The sequence below is a fragment of the Grus americana genome, chromosome 7 (genome assembly GCF_028858705.1).
Source record: "Grus americana isolate bGruAme1 chromosome 7, bGruAme1.mat, whole genome shotgun sequence".
NCBI classification, from domain to species: domain Eukaryota; kingdom Metazoa; phylum Chordata; class Aves; order Gruiformes; family Gruidae; genus Grus; species Grus americana.
Genome location: NC_072858.1, coordinates 8,704,050 through 8,716,600, shown reverse-complemented (window position 1 = coordinate 8,716,600; position 12,551 = coordinate 8,704,050). Strand labels below are relative to the sequence as shown.

Sequence of the window (12,551 nt, the reverse complement as noted above, 5' to 3'; positions counted from 1 at the left end):
AACAGCATCTTTGAGGATTATTGCTCTGATCCTCTCCCTTAAAAGTAAATGATAATGTAAGCAGTATTGTTTTCTCTCCAGTGGGGGCAGAATTGGCCCCTGTTGGGCCCTTAAACCTATCGTCTTTGAAGTTGTGTGTTTTGTCTTGAGGAGGAGAGTAGTAAAGCTGCAAATCTGACAATATATGTTAGCACCCAGATGGAACATTAGGGACTTATTCGCAAAAACTCAATTTCACCTGGTGAGGTTAATCACCCCAGATTTCCTCCACAGACAGGAAGAGATCTGCTTTAAATCACCCCTGCAAATCAGGCCCCTCTGGAGGGAAGCAAACCCCAGTGAACACCTCTGCCTTGTCTCCTTCTAAATGTTCTCCTGATTGCTCGGTTGATTTCGAACCTTCTCTCTGTTTCCCTGATACTCGTACACGTATATGCACACACACACGTGCAGATATTCTGATTACTTTATTGCATGAAACGATAGTTCAGCATCGTTTTAACGGAGTGTCGATCACACTCTTTATATGAACAATAAATCTCTGTCTCATGGGTGTTCGTCCTACTCACGATGTTTAGTACGGCTTTGGCTTTCATCACAGTGCTTAGAGAGTCCAACCTGCGTGAATGGATTTGGGTAAAAAGCTTTAAAAATGTTATAACTGAAGCTCACCATTTTTTGCAGTTTTCATATCTTCATTTTTCTCTGATTGGCGTGGTGCGTGATCCCAATAAAAGGAGATTGCTGAAGACAGAGGCAGAGAATAAAATAATGGTGTACAAGTAACCTCAAGTGTATTGGTCTGGAGGAGGCTTTTGCAATCCAAATGTGTCTAATTACTATAGAGAGGTTCATAAACTAACCCCAACTGGGTCACAGCTGTGATACTGACTTCTAAACAAAACCAATTATAATTTCGTTTGTATTTACCCAGGTAGTGCTAAAAGTAAGTGAAAATAGTGCTTCTTCAGTACTCCAAGTAGATTTTTTTCTCTTCTACAGAAATAGGTTTACAAGACCAAATTAGATTCTGGCATGATTAATGCATCTCACCAAATTCTTGCAGAGTAGCAAATTAGTTTATAGTGATTTTCTTGAAAACAAATTAAACGGCTGCACAACATCACAAGAATAGAGATCTTTTTCATAACATATGGATAAATGATTCAATGGAAAGGAGATGTAATCAAACTGCAAATTTAATAGTTTGTGCGAAATAAATCCAAATGTTTCAAATATTACTGTCCATTATAGAAACCTGTGTAATTACTTGCATTTTAACACATGATGTGTAATATGTACTGGGAGAGGATCAAGGAATTAATCTGCATGAGGTTTGTGCATATTCTAAGCAGATTATTCCTTTTTAGGTGTTTTTATAGCCATCAGTTAAAGACCAAACCCCTTGTTTTGCTAAGAACTTCAAATAACAATTATTTTATGAATTACAGGTGGTGTGCCATACATGTACTTGATTGATAGCTTTCTGAAAATGTTACATATCCTATAAATTTGCTTTTTCCCTCCTAAAAATGTAAACATATTTTGCTGCTGATACACTTGTTTGAGACTCCACAACTTATATTCAAGAAATGCAGGATAGAGAAAGTCTGATCACATGCATAGTTATTCATGCAGTAATTACTTGTTGCTTATTTTTTAATGTAAAGGGGGGAAAAAAATTGCACACAAAAATCTGCCATCATTTTGCATAAAATAAGCCATGATGAAAAAGACAATGGAATAGTTAGGGTGATTCTCAGATTTGTCTAATTACCCTTTGTGGTCCAGGGTCCAAACATAACAATAATTGAATAAAATAATGGTCTAACAATAGATCACTTATCTGTAATTACTGCCAAGGCAAAACTTCTTAGATAAAAACATCAAGATGCTTTAATTCTCTTAGCTCTGCTATTCTGTGAGAACAATATATTTCCTGACTAAATGTGATGTCTGCTTTATTAATTGAAATGTAGTATTGCAGCTTTAGGAGCTATTGCTAAACTAGTCCAAATGTAACTGTTCCGAGAAGAATATTCTATCTTCAGACTCATCAGTCAACTACAATTTTTTTAAATTTTTTTTTTTTTTAAATCTTTGGGGTCATTCTTAACATCACTAGACAAATCCGTGACAAGCTTTACCAGGGAACCCCAAGGTATAGGGCCCAAGAATTAGATAATATACCTAGTAATGTTGTTTAACCATCAGAGTTTAAACTGTGATTTACTCTTCAAAGATTTTTTTTGGACAAAGTAATGAGTCAGAAATCTTGGGAAAGTATCCATAGTTCATTTTTTTCCCTTATTTGTAGAAAATGCATGTATTTGACTTTAATGGAAGTCTGTATTCCATATGCTGGATTTGGGTTACCCTTCACCAACAGGTTACATAGTTTATTTTTCATTCCTACATTTTGCATTTCTTCATATTAGTTTGTATTCCACCATTTTCCCTAGAGTCTGTGTTAATGGTACTGTTACCCTTGCTGTCCCTCTGGTCTTGCCCAAGTGTTCTTTGACTGTCATTCCTTTGCTTCCTCACTTCCAAACTCCATAGTCTTGATAAATTCTGTTGCTGCAGCGTCTCCGAAACACCGTCTTCCCTCTGCATCACCCAAAAAAAGCCCTTGCCTGGGATCTCCACAGCTTACTGCCACATTGAACAACTGCTGTCTTGACCACATTTATGTCAAATCTTTTACTTGACTATTTTTTTTTATCACAGAAATAATTTTTAGTAGCTCCACGCACTTCCTTTTTCTATTGCCTGAGATATCACTATTCATCTTTGAGACCCATCATGATTACCATTCCCCTCCTGTCATGTCTTCCAGCTTGGATCAGCCATTATCTCAGTCTTTCTCTCCCAGTTGTTGAGTAAGTGCATTTCTACTTCCATCTGTGCTGCCTTCCCTAGGCAAGGTGCACAGGTTGGATTGATGTACAGGTCTGACAATACAGTCCAGCTAAATGCAATAATCTCACATTAGTTCCTTTGAAAAGTAATCAGTAAAGTCTACACATCTTGTCTTCCAGGAGGGCATGAGTTGAAAAAAGTGGGTGGGAGAAAACAGCTTCAGTTAATCAACATTAGATTGCACCAATCCCAACCTACTACCATCGTGTCTCCAACACCTTACTGTGTCCCCTTTGTCACTGCAGTGTTTGTTTGTCCTGCTGAGCAGACAAGAGATATCCCACAGTGCTTGGATAACTATCCCAGATTGGTGCGGGTTAGCCTGTCCTTCAGGAAGTTCTTGTGCACCATGGTCGTATCGTCAATCCCTGCCTGTCCATAGCCAGAGAGACCAAGCAGCCCATGCGGGCTGGATAGTTTACAGGCACCAGATATTGTACAGACCCGGATTACAGACTAAACTAGAGATATCTCACACTGAAAGGGAAATGGGAAACTGCCTGACTATATTAAAAAAAAAAAATAAATAAAAAATCACTACCGGCCCCTTGGAGTACAAATATTTCACACAAATATGTAGGGCCATTTCCTTTTCAAAATAAGAAAAATTGGGAAAGGCTGAACATTTCGTAAAAGATCCTTTATTGTATAGTCTGCATTTCCCACAAACTGACAGCAAGTAATTTATAAGTCTGTTCTGGGAATAAGAGTTTCTTAGCTCTTTATAGATAGCTGTTATTACTAAATACCAAGGGTATAATACAAAGGAGCATGACATCTCCTTTCTACTAGTGTGTGGCTATTTAGTTCCACACTATCATTATTTAGTTTATTATTGTTCTGGTTTAAGCTCTGTCACCTATTTTACTTATTTAATTAAGTTATATGCATACGAAAAAGAAAACGTACCTCCTGGAGTCCTGGCTGTCTTCCCATCTAGCAAAAATTATCACTGAAAAAAAAAAAAATGATGGGGTTGCTTACCCAAAGTAATTTTCTAGTTAGTTTAGTTTGTTTAATATATCTTTCTCATAGTAAGAGTGGTGTCAACTTAAAATACACATGCATGCACCAAGCAGGAAGAGAAGCCCATAAAAAGACTTTGTGATTTTGAGGTGCTGTCAGCTTGTCCTTTTAAAAATTCTAATTCAAATTAAAAAAAAAAAATCTGTATGTCAGGTCATGAAGACACTTATTCTTCTTGGCAGTTGCTTATGATTGGTTTTCTCTGTGACTAAGTCCATGATGTCTGGATATTGTCTAGGCACACCTGCCAGATCAGGACCCTCAGATACACATGAAGGATTTGACTATTTTCTGACTTTGAAATTAATTTAGCTCTCTTGTGAGATACAGTGGTTCCTCTGGTGATGTACAGTCTTGAACTTCAGGTGACTCTTAATTTTTCTCATGGAAAGTAGGCACTTGAGCATCAGGTTTGTACGTGGTTAGAAGGTTTTTTGGATTGTTCCTTTGAATCCCAAATTTTGTTCTGGTTCCATTTTATGAGTCTTTTGGATATCTCCAGACATGACTTGTTCTATAGCACAGGAGTGTGCAGCACAAACACCATTGTAGCCTTTTCAGTCAAGAAAATTAATCATGATTTAGTCCATTTGAAAAAAGTTTGAGAAAACAGGAAAAGTATGGGAAGTACCAGACAATCTGGAAAATTTTACCAAACAACTAAACTGAATAAGAATATTCCTAGCAGAATGTCTCATAGAAAGTGAGAGAATATTTTCAGTGGGTACTCAGAAACACTTGCCTAGTAACAAGTGTCTTGAAAGTTATGTTCTTCCACCATTATAGGCACTATAGCTACCATATGTATTTCCTACGAAGAATAAATGTATGCAGTCCTGGTATGCATCCACAAAGTTGATGGTGAATGTGACCTGTTTCATCAAATTAAGAAACAGATAATAAACCCCCTGCATTTTTAACAAGGTGGTTTTGTATATAAAAGTCATTTATACACACATAATATACATTGAGTATCTACAAAAAAGTTCTTTATAGACTTACAATATCTATAAATGACAGAACTCATAAAAAGTCCCCACATGATAACTGGTAGTTTTATTGATGAGCATGAAAATGTCTTCATTGGCTTCGCTGTGTGCTGTGGTCATCTTCATGAGGCACTGGAGGCTATAATTCTCATCCCTCGGTATGTCTTCAAACTGCTGAGATCCTTTCGTACAGATACCCTTTACGATAAAAGGACTCCGTCCACTGTTAGGTGAGCATGTACAGTAACATGTCTTTAAAGAATTAACAAATGGAAGTGACACCAAGACTGCTGGGTGCTGAAGGGTGAAGCTATTCCTTCAATATACAGCGTTTACCCAGTCTTTCCCGTTTAAGTCTCTTTGTATGGCAGCTGTCATTTTATTTTCATTGCTTAAGGTCACTTTTAGCAATGACGATAATTTTGGTTAAAATATCAAACAAATCTAATTGATCTACTTGAGTTGTAGTTATTTTATTGTCTTCAGCTTTCTTAACATTCTAATTCTGTGCAACAATGAATACGTGTAGAATTTAATCAAATGAAGACATCTATCCAAATGTTATCTCCCAATAATACATATTTAAATTGAAAAAACATTTCCAGTTTTCCTCCAGAATCTGAGGTCATTCTTTGTTCCCTGACTTTTAACAAAGAGGATAGTAAGAACTCAATGCATTTCTCATTAAAATGAACAATAGAGGAGGATAAAAGGTGTTTTAAATATGCATGCCGGTACGTAAGACTAACTTTTTCAATGTTAGGATTTTCTTCTGCTTTGAGAGATAGTGTAGCCTTACATCAGTTCAAATGTAGCTGTATACAATCAGAGGAAAAACGTTTAAACATCCCAGCATGGGTATTTCCATTTAAATCTGATTACAGTGAAATAAAACTGTAGCTATTAAAGGTTTAGAAGAACTACAAATACAAGCAGTAAAAGAAGACAGTTAGTAAATGAGGTAGTAAAACATTTCAGCAGGGCAAACAGTTTATAGCACTCAGCCTTCCTGTAGCAGACTGTGCTATTCACTACAGACCCGTGCACTGTTCCCTGAACTGCACTTAAACCTGCAATTAACCTTTCACGCCTAATGAAGCTGTTTTGCTGCAAAATTAAAATATATAGTACTGCCTGTTTTTACAGAGACTGGGAGGAGAGCATCTCAAAATGAATGACTTTTTCAGATGCTTTTGTTCAAATGCGGAATTAAAGTGCTGTTTGTGTATAAATCGGGAATGCGCTTTTCAAGGCAATCTCATTTGATGTGCTGTATTTTATTCCTGTACTTATTAATTGTTTTGCATAATTGTAAAAAAAAAAAAAAGACAAAAAATTCACACACCAGTAATTTTATGATTAGACACTTACTTCCTGAGAATAAACTATTACCATTTAACTTCCATTAGGAAAGACAATAGTTCTGCTAAAGATAACCAAGTTCATATTGCTTTCTCTGGTATTTTTCTCATTGTGGATGCAATTATCTCTTACAAAAATATACTTTCCACTTATGTATTTGACTGGGCTCACTTTTTAATGATCTTTCCGTACATATCCTTAAAACAAGCTAGGGATTGTTTTAGCTGCATAGAACTAGGTCAGGTTATTTCTATAACATTTAGTAGAAAAACAAACTAAACTTAAAAATAGGCCCGGTTCTGCAGCTAAGCTTGAATCTCCAGAAATTAGACTATTAGAGGTGACCCATTGGTTCTCCATGTAGGGTGCTTCCTGACTCCCCTGTTCCTTTCTGCCACCTTCCTCAAGGGTCAGAAGCAACCGGCGAGCACGTACTGGTTTGGAGAATGCCAGTCTGGGTGGCAGGTAGGGCGCTTAAATGGCAGCGTTCAGGGAAGGCAGGTAAATGAAATAACTTAGGAACTGAGGTAACGGATACAGAACACCATACGATTTACAGTTCCAACTTTAATGACTATAAATGTATTCACATTTGTTGTTAATATACAAAACCTGTAAAATAAAGGGAATGTTTTGTTGGGGGTTTTTTAATGAATATTTAAGCTACAGCATTTTTATCAAATCTTCTGTTGTATTTTGATGTAAATTCTGCTTGCTTGCAGTGTCTGTGCATCAGCTTGACTTGGTAAATGAAATTCCTTTAGACTGCCAGTCTGAAATAATGAATTGTTCCCCCAGTTAATTGTATTGCTTTGATAACAAGGAACTGTGCTGGGCGTAGAGAACATAATAAATGAATTTCATCAGATGATTTGTGTGACATTTTGAAAAATGATCTTTCAGAGTGACCCAATTTTAATGGAACTCTAATAGCCTGCCAGTATATACCAGTATGCAGCATTATATTTGAAGGAAATAGTTCTTCCTTTTTGTTAATTGTTATGTAAAGCGAGGTTAGCATCATACATCCAAGTATATTTTAAAATCTCATAAAAAATGGAAAACCTGTTTCCCTAATAGTATTCATTCCATTTAGCATATTCCCTAAGCCTAGCTGCTAAAGACAGGATCACATATAAGCAACCATCAAAATGTTATTTAGGTTTTATCCTTGAATTTGCTAATACCGGGTACCGCTGATACTTTAAAGGTGCCTCAAAGATTTCAAAAATTCAATTTATCAAAGTCCAATTTAAGGCATCGCTAGCTCATGCCAGGAAAGATATGTGTATGTGAGAAAAATGACTTAATTAATCTTGGCTCTTACATATCCTGAAATGCAGCAATGATAATTGTACTTAGTGTTTTGTAGTATAGTGCCATGTATTTTCAAAAAGCTGTATGCACATTAATTGATTCTTGCAACACTTTTGTGATTTAAGAAAGATAGCATTACAGGATGCAATAGCATAGACTTTTTCAGGATACTGGAAACTTGAACCAAATCTGATGGTATATCATATACTAAAAAAAGAAACCCGTAGAAACACTTGTAGGTGAAAAATATTTTTGGCACATTTTCTTAGTAGGTAAGTATTGTAATAAGTGAATGCATGAAAAATATTTGCAAAATGGGATTCTGTGATAGATAAACTGAGTTTGCTATCGGTCTGAGTTAAAAAATAGAGATTGCCTGTTAAACATGGTGAAAAGTATTTTCAAAGGTTTCCTTGCGGAGCAGTACTGTTACTGGTTAGAGACTGAAACGTACTGGGCAGTATGGAAAACTGGTTTTTACTGCAGCCATGGTGAAGTAAAACATGAATGATGTGAATACTCCTAATCTGTTTCATTGCAATATTGCCTGTGTGAATTTGAAAATTCAGAACTACCATGTATTAAATGTGTGGTCTGTAATACCCTGGAAGGTTGTAACAGACCATGAATATCAACAGCTTAACCAGAATTTGAAAAAGAGGAGTTTTGGTGAGTTGACAACACTTAGAAATTATCCAGGCCAACACCATCACGGTTCACTGTCTGTTCACAAATCTATGCATTCTGGAAAGATATTTTCATATCTTTTTGTTCATGGTAAATGCTAACCTCTGAATATTTCCAAATTAGGAAGGTGTATATATGGCAAGGGAAATATTCAAGGATACAATTTCGTCTTAACTGTGGTCTCCATTTCTCTTTTATTTTCTGATTTGATAGTCTCATCCATTTCTAAATATAATGCAGAAACATTTAATAAGAGAAAATCCATGTCAGAGAGCTGCTGGTCCACATAACCAAGATAATGGTGATAAAGAGAGGTGATGCTAAGATCACATAACAAATCAATGAGAGACTTAAATGGAACTCAGTTCTCCTGATTTCCACTCTAGTATCTTAACTGCACTTTTTTTCTTCCTCCGTTTCTTCACTGTTACCAGGTAGCATTTTAGAAAGTGAGAACTTGTTATCTAACTCTGAAATAAAACTGATCACTTCTGGGAAAGTACAAAAACTTGGCATGAAAGGAACCACCACACTGCTCTGGAACTCTTCTCAGGAAAGCTGGGCATTAAATTTTGTTTTTCCTTTATTTATCTTACAGGTCTTGCAATTGCAAGTGCACTGATAGACATTTCACAACAGAAGCCTGCGGACTGTAAAGATAAGAGTTCAGGAGTCAGAAATCGAAAACATCATCTTTCAACACGTCAAGGAACTTGTGTCTGAGATTCAAAACCTACAATTGTATATTCTGTAATGTTTTCTTTTTAAATGGCTTCCATTGAAAGCTATACTACAGCCTCAGTTTTTAAGGAGGCAAATCTATGAATGAACGTATGAGGTACTGTGCTCTGTTATAGTCACACAGCCTACTATACCCCAAAGCAGAACAAACTTATGGTAGGTATGAATGTGTTTGATGAGCTTTAATAAAAAGAGTGGATCCTGATATCAACAAAATACGAAATAAAATACCTAGTATTCTTAATCCTGAACATATCAGAGCAGGGAAAAACCTTAAACAGAACTAGGAAAAACTGTACATTGTTTTGTAATGTAGAAGGAAATTGTATAATTGAAAACTTAGCAAATTCCAGGAAACTAAAGGACATTTTTGTATAGCTTAATGTAACAATGAGAATTGTACAGTTCTTTCCTTGTAATCAGCATTAAGATTTCTTTCCAGCAAGCAGGAACTAAAGAGGATCATTTGGATTTATGTATTCTTTTATCATTGCCCAAAATAGGCAGCTTTTGAATTTAGCATAGGTATAACCCGAGAACACCATATGTAATATTTGAAAGATAATTCCATAAAAAGCCTTGATTTGAGCATTTCATGATTATTTTTCTTTACCTTGCAGAAGGCTCGGAAACATAATCTGAGCTGCAGCAGAATGATGGGTGGGCTTTCATGTTTCTGTACCTAAGAGTCTATTCTGAATTCTGAATGATATATTTCACAAAGAGCACGTGTGGGTCCTCCATGCCAACTAACTGATTAGCAAAATTAATTGAGCGTGGAGAAGGTTCTTCTGCAACCAAGTTTGCTGTTTTTTCCCAGAGAGTCTCCCAGATCGCAAGTCTAAGGAGAGTTTAACTGCTGTTATTCTACCTGCTCCCATTTCAATATTGAAATTTGCTAGTATCTATATAGTGTCCTGACTTCCAAGCAGAAGAAATGAATCCCAGTCAGCACTTTGACCCTTCTTTTTATAATAAAGTGTGGATAGTTTTTGTTCTCCCAGCTGCAGAATTTAATCTCATCCTCAGCTTCACACCAGTTAAGGAATGACCCTGCATACGAAAAATTAAATAAATAAATCTTTAGAAATCCAAGTTGCTTCCACCAGTGGTTCTCAAATCCAACATCCAGTATGGAACCTCACACAATCAGTACTCAACAACAAAAAGCAGATGAAAGAGTTTCCTTTCTACAGGACATTAGTCTTTTGGGGGCTTGGTTGCCACAACAGGTAACCTAGCAAACAGCTTTCATGGCCCTCAGTCTTTGTATTTACTCGAAATTCCTGAATATACAAAAGAGTAAGAGAATGCTAAGGGGTAGGTAGCAGACGTGTCATATTCTCATTTACACATTACATGTTGACAGCAGTATAATATGAAGCTAGTAGTTTTGTATGAGCTTGTTGAAAGTATAGTTTCTCAACTCCAGATTTGCCACCATACTAGTACAGGAGAATGATACAGAGGTATAAATGCCTCAGGTAATGATGGACTTTTGGTAAATATGAAAGATATAAAAAGATAATTGATGTTTACTACTATATCTGTATTTTTCATGTTTTTATTTCAGGAAGATGCTGACACTTTACTGTTTCTAGTTGACTACATAGTTACTTGCATGCCATGGTGGTGCAGTAGCAGTAATAAAGCCCTGTTGTGAATCGTGTTTATTTCGTAACGCCACTCATACATAGAAGTACTCAGCTTAATTTGGATGAGGACTAAATGTAAAAATAACTATAAAAAGGAACGACTGTACAGTATGTAGTTATATCTTATACAGGAATATTAGGTTGCGTCTAACCATGACTGCTCTATTGTTTTGATAAATTATGCACTTATGAATTATGGTATAATTATTTCTTATGCTGGCATGATTGTTTCAGTATTTTCATATCTTAACATAAGATTGTTATCCTAAAATAATGCCATCAGAATCTTGTGACTTTTATTGCCTATTCTGACCTCAGTCTCTCATATCTTAAAACTTTAAAAATTCCTTTTTAAAGTTTCTGTTGGGAACTTTCAATCAGTGCTACTTAGCATAGTGAAAAAAAAGGTCTTTTGAAAACAACCCTTTCCGTCAGTTTTAAAGTTGATCTGTTCAAATGAATATAAACCGATGGAACTGGTTTATATGATGCATACAATTATGAAAAGGAAAGAACCACTTGAACATATTCCAAACTCTATATTATCCTCAACCTAAACATTTCACATAAGAAATATACAGTGTGTGTTTTGTGAATGTACTGGAAACCCCGTACACAGAAAGACCATGTAGTCTTGTAGAGCAGTTTTGACTGTACTCACTCATAAAGGATTACATTCCTCCGTATCTCAACCAGAGTTTGACAAATACTTGAAAAGCAGGTACGAGATTTAAAGGGATTAAAATATTTTATTGTAACACTGAAGATGGGCAAATAGCTATCAGCTATTTTCTTGTGTTAACAGTTAAAAATGTTATTTTAATTGTACAAGAAAAGCATGTTTGTCATGGGATCATTCAGCATTTTCATTCACTCTGAGAATGTTTTTTTCCTAAAGTATCTTTCTTCTCCTAGGATCCCTGATTGCATGCAAATTAGTAAAGAAATATAATAGTTAAATAAATAAATAAATAAAAATACTTGTATAATGGCCACACCTAACTACCAGAAGTTTGCCAACACACCTCAAACCAAAGTTGCAGAGTAACTGTTACAGCTTTCTATTGTAAAGGTATAAAAATAGCATAATATGTCTGACAACTACATTTGTTAGTTGTTGGCAAGTGCAAACTTTTTAACAATGACCACTGTACATCAGATGAAATGTTTTATCAGCTGTCGCATTATGATTGCTTCATGAAAAAGCCAATTTTTAAAAAAACCTCTGTTCTCCAGTTTAACTTTTGAACTCTTTCTTAGAGTCAGAAAATGTTGAATGGCCTGTTTTACCCCTAATGTGATTTATGTTGGATGAAAAATAAATGACTAAGCGCTGTTCTGGAAAGTAAGCCCCAGTGAAGTTCTAATTGTCAGGATTCCACCTCCACCCCCTCAGTCCGTGGATTCTGCTGAGGGAAATTCAGCAGCTGTGAATTACTGTTGAAAATATGAGATAGACTGTCCATGGTAGCATGGGTTCACCAGTCCTTCAGTTCCTCTCTGTACTTGTAGATTTATACAAAGTTCTGAAACTACTTAAATCAAATTTGTGCACGTATAAATAACACTTTAGAATACTTGCTTCCAGTCATTACATTCCTATGAAATGTAATGAAATGCTAGTCTACCTGTACAAAAAAAAAATGGTTATTTGTGTTACCACTATTAAAATTATATCTAAAATAAAAGGCCAAATTCCAGTTATGTTAAGGGATGAAGATACCATTAATTAGGAACATTCAGATTCATCTGATTTGAAAATTTTCAAATTCAAATCTGTAACAATAATTATTTTCTAAATACTCTAATGTAGAGAGCTGGAATCCTGATAGTAAGAATTTTAGTTTGGGAT

At 35.6% G+C, this 12,551-nt stretch overlaps 1 protein-coding gene across 1 annotated transcript in view; it reads left to right on the top strand.

Moving 5' to 3' along the window:
- ATRNL1 (attractin like 1) overlaps nt 1-11,646 on the top strand; it is a 520,884-nt gene extending 509,238 nt beyond the window's left edge. Inside the window, exon 30 of the mRNA XM_054832653.1 lies at nt 8,902-11,646. Coding sequence (XP_054688628.1) covers nt 8,902-9,026 — 125 coding nt within the window. The 3' untranslated portion in view covers nt 9,027-11,646. The remainder of the gene's footprint in view (nt 1-8,901) is intronic.
- The last annotated feature ends 905 nt before the right edge of the window (nt 11,647-12,551 follow it).